This window comes from Corythoichthys intestinalis, chromosome 4 (genome assembly GCF_030265065.1).
Source record: "Corythoichthys intestinalis isolate RoL2023-P3 chromosome 4, ASM3026506v1, whole genome shotgun sequence".
In the NCBI taxonomy this organism is placed as follows: domain Eukaryota; kingdom Metazoa; phylum Chordata; class Actinopteri; order Syngnathiformes; family Syngnathidae; genus Corythoichthys; species Corythoichthys intestinalis.
In genome coordinates, this window is record NC_080398.1 from 7,320,782 (window position 1) to 7,345,526 (window position 24,745).

A 24,745-nucleotide genomic window follows, 5' to 3' on the forward strand; every position below is an offset into this window, starting at 1 on the left:
GCACGTGTTTACTGCTTATCATGAGACGTTAACTTCATCACGCTTTTGTCTTGCAATATCACCCATATTCCAATTCTTTCGTGTATATCTAATTGCTTACAGAGGTGAGTGGTCAAAAGGCACTATAAAATGAAAATACTTGAGAAATTTACTCGCCTGCAGCGACAGTAATTCCAACAACGGCGTCGTCGTCAAAAAGGAATCTCCACTCGACAAAAGTTTGACACGTGATCACCCCTGGAGGAGACTGGTTGCCATGCGCATGTTCAGTAGCGCTTTGGCTATCAATTCGACAGGAATCCCCATTTGTCAGGACAACGACGTGAGCCTACACCGACGTAAAAAGAATGAACCGGAAACAGGAAGTGACCATACAAATTCAAAACAAAAGCCTCTTTCTTAATTTTATTTTATTTTGCTTACAATACATGCTTTGTTACGCAGGACTAGATGAACATTGACATTTTTAAATGATCTGATTGGCTGCCATTAACGGTGACTGAACCAGACTTGCTTTAAAAATTCATTTTTTTCACATTAAACACAGTAACTTTGACCACTTACAACGCCAAAAATAATCAGATGTTTTTTAAATAATTAAAAAATTAAATACATATTCAAATATATTTAATATGTTGAAATACATATAAAATAATGGGAAAAAAATGAATAAAAAGTAAAATTAGTGTTTTTAATCATAAGGTACATTCAAATATATTCATTTTAAATGATGAAAAAGATTTAATGAAAGTAAAGAATGTACACACAAACACACACGCACACACATGTATATATATATTTTAATTATATCCAAAATATATTAATTTAAAATTATTATTTAAAAAATAAAAATCTATCTAAATCTAAAAATCTAAATATATTTTATCATAGAAATTTTTAAACATATATTCAACTAATTTTAAATGTTGAAATACATACAAATCTAATGAATATATATATACATATATATATAAATCTAAAAAAAAATCAAATCATAAAAAAATATACAAATATATATTATATGTTGAAAAATAATAAAAACAAAAAAAATATAAAAATATTTTTTAATCATAAAATTATTCAAATATAGTTTAAATGTTGAAATACAATACATACAATATATAAAAACCTAAAATTATTGTTTAAATAATTAAACATTTTGAATATAGTACAATTATTTGGAAATTTAAATGTTGTAATACTTAAAATGTAATGAAAACAAAAAATACATCAAAATGAAGAGTAACGATAAAAGATATCACAAAACGTCATGAAAAACAACTAAAGTATATCAATATTAAAATAATAAAACTTAGAATTAAAAAAAAAACTGAAATACATACTGAAATGGACACAGAAAAAAATATTTAAAAAAAAATGTAATACATATTGAAACTGCATGCTGACATAAAATTAAAGGTTGAAATACCGCCATTCCAACACAGAGCACACTCTCTCTGCCTGGAAACACAGTGAAATGACCTATAAAAAGGCCTTGCGTACGACTAAAACCAGACATTACTCATCCTTAATAGATGAAAACAAGAATAATCCTAGGTTCCTGTTCAGCACTGTAGCAAGGCTAACAAACAGTCACAGCTAACAAACAGTCACAGCTCAATAGAACCTTATATCCCAGTCACCCTTAGCTGTGATGACTTCCTAAAATTTTAAAGCCCTATGCTCCAGGCCCTTCACTGGCTTCCAGTCGAGTTTAGAATTCAATTTAAAATCCTCCTTCTTACATTTAAGACCATTAATGGGTTGGGGCCATCTTATCTCACCGATGCGCTGGTTCCATACCGCCCCAACAGAACACTCCGCTCTCAGAATGCAGGTCTACTGGTAGTTCCCAGGGTTTCTAAAAGTACTGTCGGAGCTAGTTGAGGTCGGATTAGACTCACAGTTCAGTCTAAGCTGCACTAGAAGCTATCATGCTGGGGGAAGTACAGCCACTGAGTTCTAGCTCCTTTTTCTCACTCTACCTACCGCTTGTCTTACCTTATTTCTATTTTCCAATGTTAATATCTAGTTTACTAGTCTCTTCATCACTAGTCACCCGGTGTCCCCTTTGTCCCCCTCCCCTCTGGGGAGAGGTTATTTTTCAGCTGCAGACTCCTGACTATCTGAACCCCTGGCTGGATGGACGTCCTCATTGCCACCCCCGTCTCATCTGGCTAGATGGACCTCTTCTTGTTCCTTTACTCTACTGCATCCTTACAGACTGTAACCCCGTCTGCTAATTCCCATTAGCTGTCCTGGTGCATCCTGTCTATCCGTCCTGGGAGTGAATCTCTCCTGACTGTGGTACTCCCCAAGGTTTCTCATTTTCTCCCAAAGAGCTTGGGAGTTTTTGGAGTTTTTCCTTGCTGACATGGAGGGTCCAAGAATGGGGGATGCCCAGGACTTGAACTTTATTTATTCATCTTTGTTTACTTCATTTGCTGTTTCTGACTGTGTATCATATTGCCTCCGCAACAGGGGTCGCGTTAACCGAATATTTTCCGTCGTTGACCGGTTTTTTAAAACGGTGACGGAAAAAACTGAAGTCCGTCAGTCATTTTGACAGGTTGCAATTCACACCCCAGACGACAGGGTGGCGAGTGAGCATATTAATTAGCTATTGTCTCTCTTAATGCATGACGTCGTTGGCTATTCTGTCAGAATATTGTAGCGTCACCGGGGTCTGGCGGCAGCACCGTGATTGACACATCAACGCGAGGTTCTTATTGGTGCACCCGGTGTGCCAGCGCGTCATCCAATTGGTGGACTAGATTGCCGCCTGTTTCCGAGGTACTTCCGGTTTACTTCCTTATGTCTTCCTTCCCCTTCCGTTTCCGCCTGTTTAAGTCAATGGCGGTGGAATCGAAGTTGGAAGGTCTTTATACAAGATCCCGGGAATGTTATTTTGATGTAGGCGGGTGGAGAACCAAGCCAAGGCCTCCATGCTTCGTACCATGTCGATTTCCAAACCATGGGTGCTCGTACTCGTCATACAGGAGGGAGGGAAGGAGATGTACAAAACTGACAGCTCCTGCAGTCATGCCCCCGCTGTTATGGAAGGTAATGTGCTCTAAAAATACGAAACCTAAAATCTGGCGCATGAAACGACTTGTTGCCTTTGCTATTGATATTACGATGATGATTGTAATTACGAAGTTGAATCATTTTTACAACAACTAGCTTCTGCTACTAGCCGCCTGCTGCTAATCGTGTTTGAATGCACCGCATAAATCCAAGTGTTACAAGTTTTTATTCGTTTGTTTACAGCTGGGAAACGCTGTTATAAAAGGGAAGACAACTTGACTTGTACGTTGATGGACATATATCGAACATATATCGTTTGCGTTCCACAATGATGATGACAGCTCGACTCCCGGGAGAGGCCGAGAGAGAGGCAGGAATTGTGACAGACGGTGGTTCGCCGAGATCGCCGTGATCCAACTGCGAACTTGTGAACTGTAGCGTCTTTAAATATGTGCTATTGGAGCTGGAATTACCGAGGACGGGAAAAAAGCACATCTAAATGCCGCCGAGGGCCTCCGTGATGTCGCTATTTGTTCACGAGGCTCCGGAGCTCTGCGGTCTGATATCACATTCTCGTATGCTATTTTTGCAATACTTTTATAAATGTGATTTATTGACCTGTTTTGGAGTGCACCAATCGTTTTAAATAAGAAATGGAATCATGTCTAAATGTTTTATTGCGATCAATGCCTGCAATAAAAAAAAGAATGACATACTATTTGTGTTTACATCGTATGTACATAACCTTGTAGCATTTCCTTGTAACAAAACAATCCATGTCAGCCCTTCTGCAGTCGGCAAATGTAATATAACTTGTAATTTCACCACATTTTGGTCACTAATGGCCGTAGTATCAATCCATTCCTCACGTTAACACAGTCTGACCGTTGTTAATAATTTTGTCCACGAATGATCAACGAAGTGACACGAACTGCCATCCAATCTCATCTACGTGTCATCTAGGTCGTGCTGAATCAATTTTTGATGATTCCATGGGTTGCTGTGGCTCGATTTCGTAGTTTTATCGTCGTCAATACACTGCTAATACACTGCTACTCAGCCGGACCGGAAGTGCGAGGCAGACATTTTCCAAGATGGCGGCGCCCATATTTCGCTCAGGAAACTTGTCTATAGACCCCAATCACATGACGTCACAACTCCGCCCCCTTACTGGAGCAGCCATATTGTCCATCAGCTCGTCGTGTTTACACATTACCGCTACGTACATGCCTCCTATTACGACGTGTTTTTCTGCTCGTTAACATTAAAAATCAAAATGGCGAAGGCGTGTGTGGCGGTTGGTTGCAGTAACAGAGAAGATAGACGGAGAGACTTGAAGTTCTACCGTATTCTGAGAGACCCGAAGAGGAGAGCGAGATGGACTGCTGTAATTCGACAAGAAATCTGGGCACCAAACGATCACCACAGACTATGTAGTAGTCATTTTATATCTGGTAAGATGCATTTAATATAGATTTAGAAGATTTTGGGCTGACAACCACAATTAAGATCATTGTGTGACATTGGTGATTGGGGTCTATATAGTTGCCTCTTTTTCTTTGGGAGTGGAGTTGTTTTGTTGGTGTTGTTGGCGGTAAGCAGAGTAAAAAGAGGGAGAAAAATACAACTTCCGTGTCTAATTTTTCGCCGCCAAGCAAGCGATATCAAAAATGAATGAAAACTAAATACTATTGAATATGTCATCATTATCATTTTAAAAATTTAAGTGACTGGTAAAAATAGATTATGACTGGATTTTTATGACCCTGTCAGTCAAAATGACAGACAACGAAAATGTCTAGCGCAACCTCACATACAGTGGGGTGAACAACTATTTGATACACAGTCAATGGGGAAACCCACTGGCAGTGTATCAAATACTAGCAAATACTCCCCACTGAATACATATATACATACATACAAAATATGAACTTCCGGTATCGATATCGGATCGCAATATTTGGCCTTGGTATTACTTGGTATGGGATCGAATCCAAAATCACTGGTATCGCCCATCACTACTTCAAATGAAATGGTTCACCAGTACTATTGAGGACATGTCTTTCTGCAGTTTCCCCCACAATCTGTAGACAGGCATTCCCAATCTGAAATCAAAAGTTGGAAGTTCAAATTCCACATCAATTCATTAGACCAAGTTATATAATACACTCACAGTGGCCTCCGCGCACTGTGCCAAACCAACCCAGGCGTCTTCTCGAGTGAGGCAGACGTTATCCTCCTTTACAATGAGCTCCCCTGGAGGACGCTTTTCATCCAATGTGTCCATCAGCTCCATGAAGAAAGTATTTCGTGTGATTATGGCTGAATGGTTTCTAGAATAAGATGCAGGCACAGTCCATATGTAGTATACAGCTGTTGTTACTTTGCACGTGTCAGCAGTTGAAAAAAAAAAAACAACCATATTCAATGTGAACGTATAAAACAATGCTTCACCAGGCTGGACTGAAGAGGGTCGAAGTCCTTTAGCCACTTTGCTCCAGCACTGGCACATTGAAGATCAGCTTCCCATTCAGAAGAATCTTCCGATTAATTGTTGGATCTATTAGTATGAAAAAAAATGTAGTATGGCCTCAAAACATGTATCCACTTATAGTAGTCACATAAAAAACAAAAAACAAACATTAAACAATAGATGACATGAACAAGAATAAGACTTGCTCACACATGACACTTTCACACAGACCTGGTAGACCACGTAGACTTCACCAGAACATAAAACAGATTGATAGTAACAAGGACGTTATGTCTCTTACTTTTTGACCGGTGGTCTGGACATGTTGACCTTCCGTAAAGTTGACCCCTTAACAATCGTGGCCACCAACGTTCGGCGTAATACCGGCCACAGTGTACGGTCCTATGTGTGTTGACTTGCCAACGAGTGTCCTTTTTGGATCTGCAGAGAGAAGAAGAACCTCATCACCAGCCCTAACAGAACACTCTTAGCCTTTTCTGCGCTCCAAAAGTCTTCCTCTGGATGTCCTGTGCCTTCTCGATGTTGCAAAGTACCTCCAAAAACAACATGACGTGCCAGAAAGAAACTGGCGAAAACGCTGCCCTCTGTCAGGCTCATCCCTTCAAGTGTACAGACCGTCTCGTTGAGAACTGTCACCTCCTCAACTCTGGTGTCCACATCCTCTTCTGGGTCATCAACCACAAAGGACAGGGCTCCGATCAGTGACGGAAGGCGTGGATGGCGGTGGCAGAGCAGGAAATATGGACTGTGTCGTGTGTGGAGTTCTGTTCACAGATAAACTCTTGATTAACTCGTTTCGTGTAACAGATGTCAAGAACCAAAAATGAAAAATGCTTTTGGAATATATTCTCAAAAGGTAGAATACACGAAAAGTCACATTTCAATGTAAGACAACCTGCTTTGCAGTATTGATGCAGCCAGATGGACGTCCCAGTCGTGACATATTGTCGGAGAGCAGCACGCTTGATGTTCTGGTTAGTCCTTTCGTCCTGCGAAATGGATTGCATTTTGATATACAAAAACAAACTCTACTGATTTCACCAGAGTTACTCAAACATTTACTTGGCCGTTGGTCTGGGGGTGGCAGGCACTGGAAACAGCGTGTTTGATGTTCAGCACGCTGAAAATGCCATCATTGAGCTGGAATGACAAGAGCAGAGTGACTCAATTCAGCAGATCTGACATTCATCAATGCATGGGAAAAAGTCAACTGTCACGGAACCTTACCTGCTTCACAAACTCCTTCCCTTGATCAGTTGCCACGTTTACATGGAGCCAAATATTCCAATTTCAATCGGAATATTTGTTCAAACCGAATAAATGTGTTCCATATAAACACCTCATTCGGAATGAACAGGCCCAAACCGAATGGAATTTCATTCCGATTCACAAGGGTGGAATATTCCTTTTCCCAAACCGATTAGAAGTCAAATTATATCATGTAAACAGGGAAGCGGAATGGTGTCTGGCTGCGTTCTTTCTGCACATGCTCCGTACTGACTTGGTGACGTAAGTAACGTCACATGCAACATGGCTTCCAAGCACACGCACAGAGCACCCACACAACTTTTTAAATGAACGGCGTGTCATTCTGAAGTTTTGTTTCCACTCGAAAAGTTAGAACAGCAGCTGATCTGACGATCGATCTCCATGTTTTGCAACGTGACGCTTTGTTTTGATTAATCTGCGCATGTCAGACGGCAGTTGTCAAACGTCCTTTCGGAATAAAGGCAGACACATGTAAACGCTGGATCGGAATAGATGAAGTGACATGAAAACAGCTGATGTGAAATTTCCATTCGGAATGATTTGAATCGGTATGAAAAAAAGTCAGCATGTAAACGTGGCTAGTGATGACTTTCCTGACCATGCCAAATGTATCAAACTTTGCGGTCACCATTCCGGAGACCTCCGCTGCCGTCTTGGTCTTCAAAGGCTCTGCAATCACCCACTTAGTGTACAAATAAATCGCCCACGGTCAGGACATATATACTGTATATATCTGTTCCCTTGCCCCGTTTCTGGGAGTGGTCCAATTAAATCCGTGCCCAATACCTCCCAAGGTTCTTTGACCCAAGTGTCACAAAATGAAAAACAAACCAACAAAAAGCATGCACCTGTGTGTGTGTGTTGGGGTGCGTGACAAAAAAAACCAAAACAAAAAAGCCGTTTCAAATGGTAGCAATATTAAAACGTTCATCGAGACCATTTACCCGCAGCACAGTTATTCATCATTTGAATTGAAATGAAGACCAGACAATGTTTTAGCATTGTACCTTGATGGGATGGAGGGCTGGGGCCACCGTTTGAATTGGGTCATTCACTTGGCAGCGGTGACAACACTTGACCCGAAATTGAAAAACACACATTTATTTAGAATACTTCGAAAAAAGCGGGATGGTCCAATTCTGCTTAGGAGTAAAAATAGGATCCATCCGTGTTTCAATAGAAATAATTACTTGAGACAAAATACAGTTTATGCAACACTTTCGATTTCCTTGACAGTATTTGCTCAATGCTCATTGATATCCTTAATCATTGTTGGCCAGTAGAAGGAAGAAATGGCTGTTGCAGGTGCCCCGGACGCCACTGTGGTTCCCAGTACCAGATTTATTGTGGCACTCCATTAGGATAGTCCGCTTCTCCTCTGCGTTGATAACCAGGCGCAAGTATTGCTCGGAGGGGCCAGTTTAGAACAGTCTTTTGTCTGTTGGAGGAAAATTTCAAATGCAAAGAGAAGCTTAAACTGCAGTAGATTCAAATGACCACCAGCCAGCGATAAATGAAACTCAGCTGTGGACCTGAGATTCACAACAGTTCCTCTTATTATAGAACATTTTATATCTTGATCCATTTCTAATTAAAAACCAAAATAGAAAAAGTGTCTTTGTTTTTATTTATTTCAATATCTTTTGATGAATTGCTTTTGGAGCGACGTTTTTTAAATGGCCAGAAATAGTCACTTGCCCTAACAACAAGAAGACCTGCTTTTCAGACTTGTCAGTATAACATTTTTTTTTTTTTTTTACCTTTTAGCAATGAAACCCCGCGCCATTCGTCGAACCTTACGGCGCCCCGCTTGAGTGGTTGGAAGCTTCCGTCCACCAGGTACATTAGAAGATGCCGATAAGTACTCACATCCATCTTCTCGGATCACTCCAAGTATCTATTAAGATAAATTCAAGCTGGAGGGATTTTAAAGACTCAAGTTTCATGCCACTCTAAGAACTTTACGTACTAGATAAGTTCGAAGTATTCACAAGCTGAGTCGAAGTTTGCAGCAACCTCTGGAAGGATCTGGAAGAATCCGACTTTGCGCAGCACACGCGCGCAAAAAAAAAACAAACAACTCAAATCTCGCGTGACTCTGCTTCTTGCAGCCCCTGTTGTAGCCTAATGCAGCATCCGTGTAAGTACATCTATATCTCCCATCATCCCTTGGGAGAAAATGGCGTCGATCTGCGCTTGCGCGGTAGCAACAGCTCCACCCCCCAACACCAGGTATCAACCAGACTCCAAAGCCATCAGCAGAACCATCTAGTACCAGAGGTCGCATCAATGGTAAGAAATACTCATCATTGATTAGCAACAGCAATGTTATTAAAAAGAATTCAAAGACTTGTTGGTCTTTCAAACTGTTGTAATTCAATGGACAAATGACTTGGTTTTTTTTAACGTTTTGAACATATTATATGGCTCTCAGCCAAAGAACGCGTCCAGGTTTTCAATGATCTGTCCCATCGTTGAATGATCAGCTTCTTCGGGTGCATTTCCCTTGATGTCAGACATGACGACTCTAGTCTCCGTCAGCTGCTCCGCTATGAGCTGCTTCTCTTCCTCGTCCAGAGCCGTTTGGTCCAACATGTACAATAGGTACATCAAAAATCTGCACAAATGGAGCCAGAGAAATATTTGAAATAACGCCGTATAAAACAGCATTCATTCTTGTAACGCTATAGTTCAATCTTCAATTAAATGGACCGAGGTCGCTATGGCCTTTGGTCGGTCGCCGTCGCATCGCCCGCCACGTGAAAAACTTTTCGTGTTTGTGTGCCTTCTGAAAAAATGAGAAAATGTCTCGCACAACGATGTTATTAGGCTAGCCAAATTTCAAAACGACATCTTTGAAGTGCTATATTTGGATTCGTTTGAAAAGAAACACGACGAATACCGTTAAGTCAAATTATCTGCAAGTGCTGTGGTATTGTGTCTTGGCTAAGCCTGTCGCAATATGCAATAATTCCATTTATCGCACGGTAAATAGAAATGAAGGCGATCATTTTTCCGCTGCGATTTATCGCCTCGCGTGCACCTGCGTGCGCGCCTGCGGCTGACGTGCTGTTAAAAGTTCGGCTTCCTTGTTACCAACTACGCAAAATGCATTTTAGTTCTGTTTTTAGTTTAGTGCAGTTTAAGTTTAGTGCAGGTGGAGTAAAAAAAAAAAAAGGTGACGCTTACCATTGAAATGAAGATGTGAATGATAGCAATATATAAGCATGGTGTGTGCATCCTTGAGCTGGGTCGTAGAATGCCGATCTTGGCCGGTGGTCCCCCTCCGTTCGCCAGTCTTTATAAGTTAAGGTGACAGTCCTTATTATGGTAACATCGCCTAAGAAATGGCCAGATTGGTCAGGTTTGAAATCATTTATTCCATCAACTCGCCGATTGTCCACTGCTGTTGACGCCAGGATCGAAACAGAAAGTAAAATAGCGCTCTCCTGCTCATCGTCAGCCCCGCGGTGCGTTGAGGTACAGCAAAAAAAGTCCGCCACATTAGAAACGATTCGTTACATTATTACAGGTACTGTACTGTATTATTGTTATTATTGCTATGATTATATCATTGTTGTTCTGATTTTTATTCACATTTTATTTGTTTTGCTCTTTCTAATTGCTATTTGCAATAGTAACAGCAGTATTTATTAAGGATGTAGTGTGGGTTTTTGGGCTGTGGAATGAATTATTGGAATTATAATGTATTTTTATGGGAAAATCCTGCTCGACATACGACCATTTCGACTAACAAACAAGCTCCTAGAACGAATTAATTTCGTATGTGGAGGTACCACTGTATTACACATGGAACGCCATAGCAGAAGCTGTGAGGGGAAACATTTTCATTTGCCTAGATGCTTAAATTTTGAAGTGGAATTTCATTTTTCTTAAAAAACACATTTTATTTCTTCTGTGTTTCTGTGCAGTATTAATATTGTCGCGACCCGACGCCGGACTAAGCGGAAGATAATGGATGGATGGATGGATGAATATTGTTGTCTTTTACTTAAAAGAGGCATGGTCTATTGTTTTTAGTTGTGATTTCCTAAAAAGTATTTTTGAATTTAAGAGTAAACATTTATTGCGTTTAAATGGGTGTACACGATCTATTAATATATGCTGTATTCTGACAGTGTTTTTTTTTTTTTTTTTTTTAATGGGGGGGGGCAATAATATCGCATATCGCAATAATTTAAGAAATAAATTATGGCACACTAAAATTTGTTATCGCGACAGGCCTAGTCTTGGCCTTACTTCAGTGGGGGATCCTTGTCCTTTTTGATGTCCTGGGTCAGGCGTTGGACGATGGCCACAATAAGTGATGGGGTCAATGGGTTGGGCTGCATTTTCTCAAAATCCAGCTTGGTTGCCGCCAAGCACACAGCAGCGAGCAATCGGTGGTCAACGCTCGACAGGGCCTGGAGAGGAATTAGGAAAATTCAGGTATTCTCATCCAACCCGATCCGATCCTAGCCGAAATTCGCTATTTTTTAAATTTTTTTTAGTAAATATTTTTTTTTTTTTTAAACGAAATCTGACACATCAATTAATGATTCTAAGACAAAAACGACAGACATTTTGAAGAATAAAGGAGGACAGAAACGACAGGGGAGCAACAGAGGCTTAGTGAGGAGGAGGAGATGGGGGTGCTAAGATGCCGATCGGTCGGGTCCGATCCTGTTATTTTCAAAGTATCGGAATCGACTTTAACGAGATATTATCGCGTACCTACTTTGTTTCGATCCAAAAACTCCATGTAGCATGTTTCACTGAGTGTCAAGACACAGCTGTGAATGGCAACAGCTGGATTTTTTGGGGGATTTTATGGGTGAAACATGGTAATATAACAAGGGTCGCAATGCAGAAATCACAGACATCAAGGAGTGGTCAAGATTTTCTTTTTCATATATTTACCCTTTTAAACATTTTTTTCAACTTTTTTTTTGTTTTGATCAATTATTTATCATCTAACATATCGGAGAAAATTCGACAGTAACGAAAAAAATACAATTAAGCAATAGTTATGAGGTAGATATCTGTGACTTTTTTACAGACGCCATTTTTTCATTGTGACATAATTTGTTTAAAAGTTTAAAATATGTGAGTGAATAATTTTTTAAAGTCGTTTCTTTTTTTTTAAAACGAAATTTGAGACATCAATGAATGATTCTAAGTTAAAAACGACAGACATTTTGAATAATAAATATAATGAATTACCTTTGTTTTATGGCTGGGTTGAAACAAAAGCGGTTGTGCGACGTCTGTAAACGGGGGTTTTCAGGGTAAAACGGACCAATTAAAAATAGTTTGGGGGCTTAATGTGCCATGAATCTGCTATGGCAGCATATAGACATATTGTTCTATCAAACACAACAGTTGTTTTAGCTTAAAATAAAGCAGTTTCTTTTAAAGAGGAGTGCAAGAGCAGAAACTGCTTTTTCAGTCTTGTCTGTGTTTTCCGCCATATATATTCTTTTTTTTAATTATATGCAAAGCAAATAACCGTCTAAGGCAGTGGTCTCAAACCGGTCCTCAAAGGGCCGCAGGGGGTACTGGATTTCATTCCAACCAAACGAGACAAATACCTTTTCACCAATCTGGTTTCTTACAAGTGTAATCAGTTGATTGCAATCAGGTGCTGCTTATGTTAGTAGAAACCTCATTGGTTGAACTGTTTGTGCTGGATCTGTTGGAACAAAAACCAGGACCCACTGCGGCCCTTTGTGGAGTCGGTTTGAGACCGCTGGTCTAAGGTGCTCGAAAAATAATTTCGACCCATTATAAAAAAATTTTTTTTTTGCTAACTTCATTCATTTTTGTTGTCGTTTTATTGCTTCACAACGTTTATATATACAGTGGTACCTCTACATACGAAGTTAATCCGTTCCAGGACCTTGTTTGTAAGTCGAAATGGTCGTATGTCGAGCAGGATTTCCCCATAAGAACACATGATTAATTCCATTATTTCGTTCCACAGCCCAAAAACCTTCACTAAATCCTTAAGAAATACTGCTTGTACTATTACAAATGGCAATTACACATAGCAAAACAAATAAATTATAAATCAAAATCGGAATAATAATAATAATTCCTGTATTAATGTAACGAATCGGGTTCTAATGTGGCGGACGTTTTTTGCTGACCCTGAACGCACCGCGGGGCTGACTGCCAGAGACAGACCGGTGGGCTTGAGTTTCACTTTCACTTTGAATGTTTTCTTGAGAACACCGTCAATTGCGGCAGACAGAAGGTGTTTTTGTTTTGAATAAGTTGTGAAATAAATGATAAAAACGGGGCCAAGTTGGCGATTTCTCTGGAGATGTTACCACAATAAGAATTGTCAGCTTAACTTATACAGACTGGCGAACGATGGTCGTCGGAGGACCGTGGAGATGTATTGTTGAGCCATTTCACGGATGCCCACCCTACGCTCATATTTTTCTGTCATTTGCATCTTCATTTAGAAGGTAAGCGTCAACGTTTTCCTTGTTTCACCACCTGTACCAACCTTTTCTGAAACCAGTGTTGATTTGTCACACAAGAAAATCCGCCGTGCATTCGTCTGCGGTGCTGCCATTGTCGTCGTATTTCGAGCATGTCGTCAGATGTAGAAACAAATGGGGAGTCAAATTTTACGTCGGATGTCGAAAAGTTCGTGTGTCGAAGCGATCGTATGTAGAGGTACCACTGTATATATATATATATATAGGAAAGTCAATTACATGCAATGACACTTTTCGGCCACGGGGGGGGCTGCCCCCCCCCCCCCCGCTTGAAATCCGCTTATGCTTTTTGTTTTGTTCATTCACTAATAATTATTTTTGTCTCACATTAACATTGTGTGGGGAAATATCCAGTTAAGATATGATTGCCTCTGTACTTGCTTTTCCCCAGTAATTATTTTGTTGTTGTTAAATGTACACCTTATGCCTAATATATACATAACACAATAAAACAGATTTGTTGTGGAACTCAAAATGTTGACTGGACAGTTATGGACTATGCACATTAAATCATCAGTAACATCAAATATTACACAAAGTATTTCAGTAGCCGTGTACTGAAGTCTTTCTGATAGTTTTCCCCTGACCTTTTTACTGCAATAATATAATGAAAACCTGAAATGATGGCTTTTAGTTTTGGTGTGCCACCCCAAGATTTTAAGTGGCCCCATCTGGCCACCCCTATGAACAATTTCTGGAGGCGCCCCTGCCCTGAAGCCAAAGATGCAATATGTGTTAAAACTTGACAGGGAACAGCGAAATATGTCAAATACATCAGCAGCAGATGACTAAATATCTTGGCATACAAGTGCGCATTTTTGAACGTGTGACGACAGTGTCCCATATCACAAATAGGCCCCAAAGTATTCCATTTTGTGGACGTAAGAGCAAATATGTTGTGCGTTACCGTCTCGAAAGTCTGTTTATATTCTCTCCACTGAATGAGCTGAAGGAGTTCCTCTTTCTTTCCCAAGTAGGCCTGATGTGCCTCCTGCTTCTTCGGCTCAACTTGGAGAAGACCTTCAACAATAGACTTTATGTACTGTCGAATATCCTGCAGAAAACTGAAGAGGAAGAGAACGGTTTATCTAGATCAGGGGTCCCCAACCTTTTTTGCACCACGGACCGGTGTTATTTGGGTCTTTTTTTCACGGACCGGCGTTCTGACAAATTTTGCAACCCATCAAAAATGGCAACGATGCGGTTCTGCGCATGCGCGTCACGTTAAACATGGCCGCCAATGCAGCCATTCCAAACACTACAAACTTTCTTTAAAGAAAGGAATATTAACTTAGGTTTGATCATGGAAGGACATGTAGAAAAGTTCTCCTCAGATACATCCTGCCATGTAAGCTGCACACGACTTCGCCTTGTCGTTAAGCACGAATTAAGAAGCCCGCTTCACAAAGATACGATGTTGGAAATTGTAGCAAGGTTTTCAGTGCTCTTGTAGCGATGTCAGGATATTCCAGAATGACTTTAATCCAGAGCCTCGATAGAGTTGCTGTCTCAAATGTACGTTTAAGGTCACCGTCATTTGCGATCTCTACAAGCTGATCCTCCTGTTGCACAGACATGCTCGAATCACTCGGTTTATTCACAAACGGGTCACGAATCCACTCCTTTGCAGTTCGTGGGTCTTCGAGGTTGTAGGCTCATCTTCTGGCTCATCTGGTGCCCTTTTCGCCGTAAAAAATATCTCCAAAGACGTCTGTTTTCCAGTCATCTTCGCTCGTGTGGGGGCTAATTATTTCCGGGAACAAATGTGCTGCGCCCGCGGCCTACTCATACATTATTATCGAGGACGTATTATATACACTGAACAAGATGTACTGCTAGCAGTCCAATCAATGGATTTCTATGACGAAATTTCTAATCTATCCCGTAGTATTATATCTAGAGTAGACAGGAATATAGGGAATGGGACGTACTGCGTCATTGTTTGGATACGCCTCCATGCTGGTAATATCCTTTACTTCCGGTCCGGCAGACTCAACGGGGATTGTAACGAGTGGTAGTGCTAAACTTATTCCTTCGGTGTATTGGAAAGAAAACATGACTGTGTTACCGGGTGCAACAGCGTCTCCCACCTACGACAATAAAAAGGGTAATGAAAACTGGACTCACTTTTGACGGTTTTCCTGCATGGAGGACCAAATATCAGATCACGAAGACACGACGGATGGCTCGGGTCGCAGCGGTTCGTCGTCGGAAAAGCATTTCTTTTGATCATATTTCTGCTGGAATGAGAGTGTGTTCCCGTCATCTCTTCTCTTGTAAGTTGAACGATTTATCCACTGTTTTGGTTTCAATACGTTTTTTTTTTTTTACCGTTGGCCCTTTTTTTTTTTGTCGTAGGAGATGCTGTTGCACCCGGTAACACAACTATACACACCCATATTTTCTTTCTAATACACCGAAGGAATTAGCTTAGCACTACCACACGTTACAATCCCCGTTGAGTCTGCCGGACCGGAAGTAAAGGATATCACCAGCATGGAGGTGTATCCAAACAATGACGTGGTACGTCCCATTTTCTATTGGTGTGCTAAGCAGGGGCACACGGTTAATTCGGCCAGAATGCGGTCGTTATTAGATTATTATTTCTGTGCGGCCCGGTCGGACCTGTACCGGTCCGCGGCCCGGCAGATGGGGACCCCTGATCTATAGGACAGAATAAGCTTTCCCCCACTAGGTGTAAATCACTGATTTGGTTTCCGTGAATAAAGAATTGTCCTAATCACAAAACTGAAATTCCCCTGCCACCATCGCCTGTACAATTTGGTGAAATCTTTCAAATCATTCAAATATTGTCATTAGAATGTTTGCATGCCAGACAAACATGATTTAACATTGCTCAATGTGGATATTCAGCACTTTACAGGTTATAGTACCCATCTGTGTCAAGCAAAATGGCCGACACTGAGGAGGCGAGTCTATCCTTTTTTTGGAAGTGGATCAGACGTCTGACTTCAGCCTCGATCTTAGGCCTGATGCCACTCTCCAGCTGACACATTGGTCCAAAAAATGGTTGGCTGTCATCTTGTTTGCCTACAAAGGAAGTGACAACAACGCCAATGTATTCATCATATGAGCGAATACAAGAAAATAGAAAATATAATAGAAACGCCCATTTTGCCAGTACGTCGGTCTTTTTCAAGCTATTTGAGTTGGTTCTGCCTGCCTCTGCAAAAGTGGAACCTCGCTAATACTTGGCCCACTGGTCCCAATTTAAAATACCATATTGTAACAAGTGTGAGCCGCCGCGATGTTAACAGCTGAGATGGGGCAAATAAGTATTTAGTCAACCACTAATTGTGCAAGTTCTCCCACTTGAAAATATTACAGAGGCCTGTAATTGTCAACATGGGTAAACCTCAACCATGAGAGACAGAATGGGGAAAAAAAAAATCACATTGTTTGATTTTTAAAGAATTGATTTGCAAATCATGGTGGGAAATAAGTATTTGGTCAACACCAAAAGTTCATCTCAATACTTTATTATGTACCCTTTGTTGGCAATAACGGAGGCCAAATGTTTTCTGTAACTCTTCACAAGCTTGTCACACACTGTTGCTGGTATTTTGGCCCATTCTCCCATGCAGATCTCCTCTAGAGCAGTGATGTTTTGGGGGCGTCGTTCGGCAACACCGACTCCACAGATTTTCTATGGGGTTGAGATCTGGAGACTGGCTAGGCCACTCCAGGACCTTGAAATGCTTCTTACGAAACCACTCCTTTGTTGCCCTGGCTGTGTGTTTGGGATCGTTGTCATGCTGAAAGACCCTGCCACGTCTCACTTTCAATGCCCTTGCTGACGGAAGGAGATTTTCACTCAAAATCTCTTGATATATATTTATAAAAATAAATACTCTAAAAATCAAACAATGTGATTGTCTGTTTTTCTTTTCCACATTCTGTCTCTCATAGTTGAGGTTTACCCATGTTGACAATTACAGGCCTCTCTAATTTTCAAGTGGGAGAACTTGCACAATTAGTGGTTGACTAAATACTTCTTTGCCCCACTGTATAAAACAACAACAACTTAAGACGTTTTGTACATACAACTTTACTCGGTATATACTGCATATTCATATGTTATTATAAACGTAAAATACACACAGACATGTATTTCTGAGGGGGAAAGGTAACAGAAAGCAGAAAGGTTTATAGTGTACACACAGCTTACAGGAAATTGAAATTTCCGGACAATTACAGGACTTACCGCGCTTGAACATGTCCTCAATTCTCTTGTCCATCTCCTTAGCAGCAAGTAGGACAATGCTTTGGAAACTATCTGTGCAAGCAGCCTCGATCGGACCAGGTTTCTAGCGGCAGAGAAAGCACCGGCGTAATATCAGGTCTAAATGTAACCGTATTCTTGGTATAAATACCTGATGGTGTACCCTTACACAGACGGTGATTTAAATGAGTTCTCTGGTGAAATAGTACAGTGGTACCTCTACATACAAAGTTAATTTGTTCCAGGACCTTGTTTGTAAATCGAAATGGTCGTACGTCGAGCAGGATTTCCCCTAAGAATACATGATTAATTCCATTCATTCGTTCCACAGCCCCAAAACCTACACAAAATTCTCAATAGATAATGTGACCATTGCAAATATCGATTGCAAAGAGCAAAACAAATTCTGAATGACAAATCGGAGCAATAATAACTAGAAACTGCAATTTCTGGAGAAATTACTCTGGGTCTTTGCTGTGTGGAGATATAGATCTTAGCCCCGCCCAGGATGGTTTGGGGATAGTTCAGGGACAATATCGGGTCACTTCTTGTTGATTTGGGGACATTTGGGGGCGTGGCTTGATCATAACAGGTCATTTGGGGACAATTAAGGGGCGTGGCCTGGTCATATAGGTCATTTTGGGGCGTGGCCTGGTCATATCAGGTCATTTGGTGGGCATGTCCTGGTCAAATCAGGTCATTAGGGGACATTTGCGGGGCGTGGCCTGGTCAGATCAGGTCATTTGGGGCTGCTTAGCCTGGTCATATCAGGTCTTTGGGAGACATGTCCTATTGATATTTGGTCACTTCCTGTTGATTTGGGGACATTGTTTTGTTTTTTTGCCATTGAAAATGGGAACATTTGGGGAAGATCATGGCCATCAATGGCATAAACTTGCAGAGGCGTCAATGATATCCAAGTACACTTGCATCAATAGAATTGACATACATGGCCATCAATGGCATCAATGCAATGTAAATTCCATGAATGGGAAGGTTTTTAGCAAATTTCCGGGGAACAGTCGTTTTTCCCCAAATTCTGTATACAACTTTTATGCCCCACGCCGTCCCGGAATTTTTGATTCCAAAATTATGTGAAAAATTGTAGGACGAGTTACATTTTCAAAATTTGTTATTTTTTTCAAAAAAATCGGTGAAAAATCAGCAGTTACGGGCAAACGGAAAAATTTTCAGGTTCATTGGAAAAATTCCCTGCATCGCGCGAAAATTCCGGTCGTTTCGATGTTCGAACGGTGGCGATCGGTCAAACGGTTTGCGCGCCAAAGAAATCCCATTCAAAAAAACAAACACTTTTTTTCAAAGACCTAGATAATAATACCTGTTATACTGTAACGAATCGGGTTCTAACGTAGCGGACTTTTTTTTGCTGTACCTGAACACACTGCACCGCGTGGCTGTCTTGATAGTTTCATTTCTGTTCACTTGGTGCTGCAAGGGGCACCGGGCGTGTTGTGTTGCAAAAGTTGATGGAATAAACCACTGGAAACCTGACAAAGCCGGCGATGTTACCACAATAAGACTGTAATTGCCACCTAACTTATAACTGGCGAACGGAGGAGGATCGTCATAGACCGTCTACAGTTGTATTGTTGAGCCAGCCATATTACGGCTGCGCACCCAACGCTCATATTTTCCTATCATAGCTATCTTCATGTCAGTGGTAAGTGTTGTCAGTAACGCGTTAATGTAATCTGATTACTTTCTTCCAGTAACGAGCAATCTAACGCGTTCATTTTTCCAAGGCAGTAATCCGAGTAAAGTTAGTTTCCTTAGTGCCTGTGCGTTACTATTTTGTTTTTGCCTCAAAATGTATGTAGAATGAAGAATAGTGTAGTCATGTACGAAGAGCATCTCACGTTTTCTCATCGGGGAAAAAAAAATGGGTCAAGTGTATAAACATGGTGTTTGAGCGCTGTCTGCCACGGCGGTTAATAACATAGCCTCGCTGGCTCGTCAGAATGCTAACAGTGAAAGGCAAATGGCTGCCTTTGCTCACTGGAAATACAGCCATTACTTCACATTTCTGTCCAGTAAATATGACAAAAATATCTCTGTGCGTTGCAAACTACAAACCTCATCATTTTTGCGTTTTATACTACTATTGTAAATCCTCTCTGAATACATCAAAACTATGAACGAACTTGTGAATGGCAAAAAAAAAAGTGAAATAACTGAAAACAGGTTTATATTCTACTTTCTTTAAAGTATTCACCTATGAGGTGTTGCCAAACTTTTGGCCAATACTGTATGTATAAAACTGTTCAAGCTCAGTTGTTGTTGGTTGGGTTTGAAAGCTTAGGTTTACAGAAATTCTAAATGTCCATCTTGCCTCCACTGGTGTAGTTTTGGGCCTAGCAAAGCAAAAGCTAGTCTCTTAGGTGCTAGTCACATGATCTGCTCGAAAAATGATTTGGACCCATTATGAAATACGTTGTAGGATTCTTGTTCATTCATTTTTGTTGTTTGTTTTATTGCTTTACAACTTTTATAGACAATATTTTAACAGCTAAGTCTTTATTTGAAAGGGGGAAGTTCAGAATTTTTGACAGTAGGCTTTGTGTAGGAGTTAGCGGGGATTTTGGTCATTGGAGTTGACTGAACAAATTCTGTGCAGTTTGTCAGTTATTTGTTAGTTTCAGGGCTCCGGAGTGGCTAAGCTAGCATGAGTCAATGGTGTTTGAAATCAACTCCATCGACTAATTAAACCCCCGCTAACTCAAAGATGAAGCCTTATGTGAAAAATTCAATGACATGTGATAAGATTTTTTTGTTGTCATTTTTAAGTTGAGGCAGCAAAAGGAGAAAAATTGGTCAAAAGTACCTAATAAGTTACTTCTAGAGTAACTTCGTTACTTTGATAACAAAGTCATCAGTAAAGTAACTAGATTACTTTTTGGTGGTGTAATCAGTCATTAAATTACTTTAAGTAATCTGTGACAACACTGGTGGTAACGGTACACATCACCTTTTTCCCTTTCTTTTCACCACCTGCCCTAACATTGTTGGAACCGTGCGTCCTTATTGCGAGAAAACAAAGAAACTGCAGTGCTGTCATAGATCGTCGTATTTAAAGCATGTCGTCGGATGTAGAAACAAATGACGAGTCAAATTTGACGTCGGATGTCCAAAAGATTGTGCGTCGTATGTCGAGGTACCACTGTAGTTTGTGTCAGCCCGGGCAATTGGTGAAATGTGGGATTTCTCTTCAGAACGTTTACTAGATACATTATACGCAAACGGTGGTACACTGCAATGCATTCTCTCCCCATTTCTGAAGGATACGTTTTGTGTTCCCAATGCCCGGTCAACACATGTTCTATTTGGGCTATTATGGAGCTCAACGTGGCTCAGATTTGTCCTGGTAGCTCAGTTAACTCTTCCCGCTGGCATTGGGGAAGCAACACTTGCTCCGAATCTGTACTCACATGCGGAGGTCCGGAGTCGCGTTGACCGTGACGCTCCCCGATAGTGGGTACAGGCGGTTTCGGGCTCGGCACCATTCTGTCAGGGAGCGTGGGCGGTGATTTGGACCCAAATGCAGGGAAAGGGAAGTGAGGCAGAAAGGCAGTGCAAAATGATTTCATGAAGGCCAACAAAAAAACAAAGTACAAACCAAGACTGCAAAGATCCAAAAAACACAGAAGCAAACAAAACTCAGGTTACTAACAAAAGGCTGGCTATCAAAAACCTAACGAGAGGAAGTAGAGGGCTCGGAAGGAGAAAACGGACGAGAATAGCTGCTGACGTGCACATGGACAGTGTCACGACAAAGACTCTGCAAAAACAGGGAGTTTATAGACACACAGACAAAGGGTAACGAAACGACAGGGATCAGGTGGGTGACACGGGAGGGTGAAATCAATGGGCAAACACAACTGACCAGAAGAGGTAGCAGTTTTCCCACCACGGTGACCCCTTCGCTAAGTGAATTTTCTCTTCCCAATAACTCTAAGGTCTGAAAATTGACCACATCTTTTGCATTTCACAAACCTTGCCTGTATTGCAATATGGATCATACAACGGAATCGTGTGGCGTGTTTAAACGTATAGCCAACAAGGAGAAAGTTGAATTCCTCAAAAGTCCGCGGCTTGTGCTGTGGATGTCTGTCAAAAGGTAAGGACTGCCGTAAGCATATGACGCGTCCAAAGTGTCAACATATTTTACACATTGAAGTGGATAAGAAAGCTCAGCCGGAGATGAAACTATTAATTGAGTACAACTCCTACCGAGTCATTTTGTGAGCAGCGCCTAGGACCGCATAAACCTACCGGGGCCGACAGCAAAGAGTGCACACTTGCTGTCGTTCCTGTGCAGGTAAGCTGTCAAGAGGAAGCTGTACTATACAAACGTATGCCTTCTTAGACCCTGGCGTCTCTGCTACGTTTTGCACTCAAGCACTGATGAAAAATATCAACGCAACTGGAAAGAAATTGGATAAACTCAAAACGTTGGGTCTGGAAATGCCCGTTACCAGTTACAGGATTTTTGGACTACAGGTTGCTGGTCTCAACTGCAGCCTTTTCCCTGATCTGCCAGTTACTTACACCCAGAACAGCATCCCTGTAACTAAAGATAGCGCTCCCGAGGAACGTGAAATCAGGAAATGGCTATATCTGAACGATGTTGTAGCAACCAAAACCGACGCAGACGTGGAACCACTGATCAGAGTCAATGCTCCAAAAGCACTTGAACCATGGCGAATCATAAAAAGCGAAGGCAATGGACCATACGCAGTGCAGACGCTTCTTGGCTGGGTGGTTAATGGTCCACTCGGTAACAGAACCACCAGCACGGCCGTCCGAACGTGAGTGCCAATCGAATCTCTACTCAAACTTTGGAAGAGATTTTGGTTAAGCAGTCCAACCAGGAATTCACAGAGTAGCCTTATGATGTAAAGAAGGAGGTTTAATTGCAAATCAGTATTAAGATGATGGTATTGAATTTTTGCACTGGTATTAACAAATAAAATAATCCGGTCAGCTCCCCTGTCGTCCCCTCATCTCAGATCGTCAAATGCTGACGAGAAATAATTGTTTGCTCTTTACGAAGTTGCCTTTCTACTCTCATTAGTCTGTTAAGAAAAATGTAGACATATTGCGACATCTCCCGTGTCCGCGTGCGTTGTTTTGGGGCACTTGAGTAGCACATGATGGACGGATGGACATAATTTGTCAAACCAACTAACACCCGACACGCTCTGACACGAAAGAAAATAAAACAGTCGGAAAAAATTGACATGTATATACAGTTTCATTGCAAATCAGTATTATGGTGATCATTTTTCTGTGCACATGAGGTAAATATCACTGCCGTGAAACCTCAATACAATGACAGTTTTCTCCCCCCGCACTGCCGTCACGTGACCGCAGCTCAGCTTTTGCTTGCCTCGTAGCTACCCGCGAAAGTCTTTACTACTGTAAATTTGATAGTATATCGTCATAGGTACAGTCCCGAGTCTGTTGAGAAAAGTAGAACACTAAACCATGCTCGCTAGATTTGTGTGGTGTTTTTGTCTGTTTGAGCAGCATTTGATAGGCTCCACATTAACAAATATGTGACAAAGTCATTTCCTGTCATTTTTTGACTCGTTCACCGAATTACTGCAAAGTCAAGTTAGCAGCAAGCTAGGTGAGGAACCGGAGCCTCCGGAGGACCGAGTCACTGAACGGGAAGTGACATGACTCAGTCTTGCCCTCCTGCCTGCACGCTGGCTGCTTATTGGCTACACGTGGAAGTGAGTGACAGACGCCCTGATTCTTTTTCCGCTCCCTCCCCTGCCCGCGATGAGGCTGGCGTCTGATTGGTCGTGTAAGATGTCAGAAGACGCTGCCGCTTGCTCAACGCCCTCCCACGCAGCGAACAAGCACCAACCTCATAGAACGAATCAGTGCAGATGGTGATTAGTTCGGTCTCGTTCACCCAAACAATTCGTTCAAAACGATACAACACTAGAAAGAGCCAGAGGGCAAAAGTCAGTTCGGGCTACACGTGGATCATAGTGACAAAACACAAAGAAAACTGTGCAGAAGAAGCTGTGGTGCGCTTTGAACAGATCCACAGCTTTGATTATGAGATAACGGTACTAAATAAAGGAACAACAGTCAAAGTGCAGCTGAATTGAGACTTGACCCTGTGCTTTTTAATGGTGTGCTGGGGATAGGAGGAAGACTAAGCAGATCTGCATTGCCTGAAGAGGTGAAGCGTCCAGCAGTCCTACCCAAAAGCGGACATGTGTCTAAGCTCATTCACCTATATCAATGCGTTGACCGGACACGTAGAGAGGAATCGCATGCTCTTCGACGTCACTATTGGATTCTGAAAGCCAACTCTTCGGCGAGAGCCATAATTCAGCAATGTCATGTTTGCCTTAGCGTGGTAAAATAGGGGAGCAGATAATATCTGACCTTCCCCTGGATCGCATCATCCCAAAACTGCCTCCTGTCACACATGTGGGGATGGACTACTTCGGGCCCATCAAAGGGAAAGGAGGACGCGGTAAAGTGAAAAAGGCATCGGGTTCCTTTTCACATGTCTGAACTGGCGAGCCGTCCAGCTGCAGGTGGCCTATTCTCTGGACACCGATTCATGTATTCGTGGCCTTCGACAATGTATTTGCCGAAGAGGTCAAGTGAAGGAAATCGACAGTAGAAAGATTGAGAAGGTTCCACTCCAAGAGGCTATATCATGGGAATTTTAAGGGCTTTAAACACACAACTTGATTGACTTTGATTTGCCGTGAGAACTGAACAACACAGATGAATATATGCACAAAGTCAAATCATTTTCACACAGAGACAGAAAATACAACATGTCTAAATAACTACACTAACTAACAGATTTACTCAGTCAAATGACACAAACTAAATTACCTCATTGGCCGCTTTTACTCCAGAGGAAATGAGTTCAGCTTCAATTCTTCATTGCAGTTAACCCTTTTTTCTTGTTGCTCTCAATCAGAGGTATCGACGAGTTGTCTGCACGCTTAATAGCGACCACTGTCAACTTGCGTCTGTGAACTTTAGTTCCCACCCCATATCAAAGAAATGAAATGCTGAATAACATGACTACTGGTCTTTCCTGTGTGGAAATACTGATCTTAGCCCCGCCCAGATTTGTTGTGGACATTTCGGGGTCAATATCAGGTCACTTCCGGTTCATTTGGAAACATTTGGCGGACAAGT

General features: G+C 41.4%; 1 protein-coding gene across 3 annotated transcripts; it reads right to left on the reverse strand.

Moving 5' to 3' along the window:
* Positions 1–1,649: 1,649 nt before the first annotated feature.
* On the reverse strand, positions 1,650–24,745 carry LOC130914645 (enhancer of mRNA-decapping protein 4-like). Of its 3 annotated transcripts, none has more exons than XM_057834033.1 (13): positions 24,434–24,745; positions 20,989–21,064; positions 17,525–17,627; positions 16,194–16,350; positions 14,207–14,363; positions 11,051–11,214; positions 8,760–9,407; positions 6,584–8,687; positions 6,417–6,510; positions 5,802–6,285; positions 5,482–5,587; positions 5,201–5,360; positions 1,650–5,132 (listed from the first exon to the last, which is right to left on the reverse strand). In XM_057834033.1, exons 1-7 carry the CDS (start codon positions 24,436–24,438, stop codon positions 9,221–9,223), a joined length of 849 nt encoding a protein of 282 aa, XP_057690016.1. In that variant the 5' UTR covers positions 24,439–24,745; the 3' UTR covers positions 1,650–5,132; positions 5,201–5,360; positions 5,482–5,587; positions 5,802–6,285; positions 6,417–6,510; positions 6,584–8,687; positions 8,760–9,220. The 3 variants fall into 3 exon arrangements, with proteins under 3 accessions (XP_057690016.1, XP_057690015.1, XP_057690014.1); XM_057834032.1 differs by having other exon boundaries at positions 6,584–8,228; positions 8,551–9,407; XM_057834031.1 differs by lacking the exons at positions 1,650–5,132; positions 5,201–5,360; positions 5,482–5,587 and having other exon boundaries at positions 6,055–6,285; positions 6,584–8,228; positions 8,551–8,687.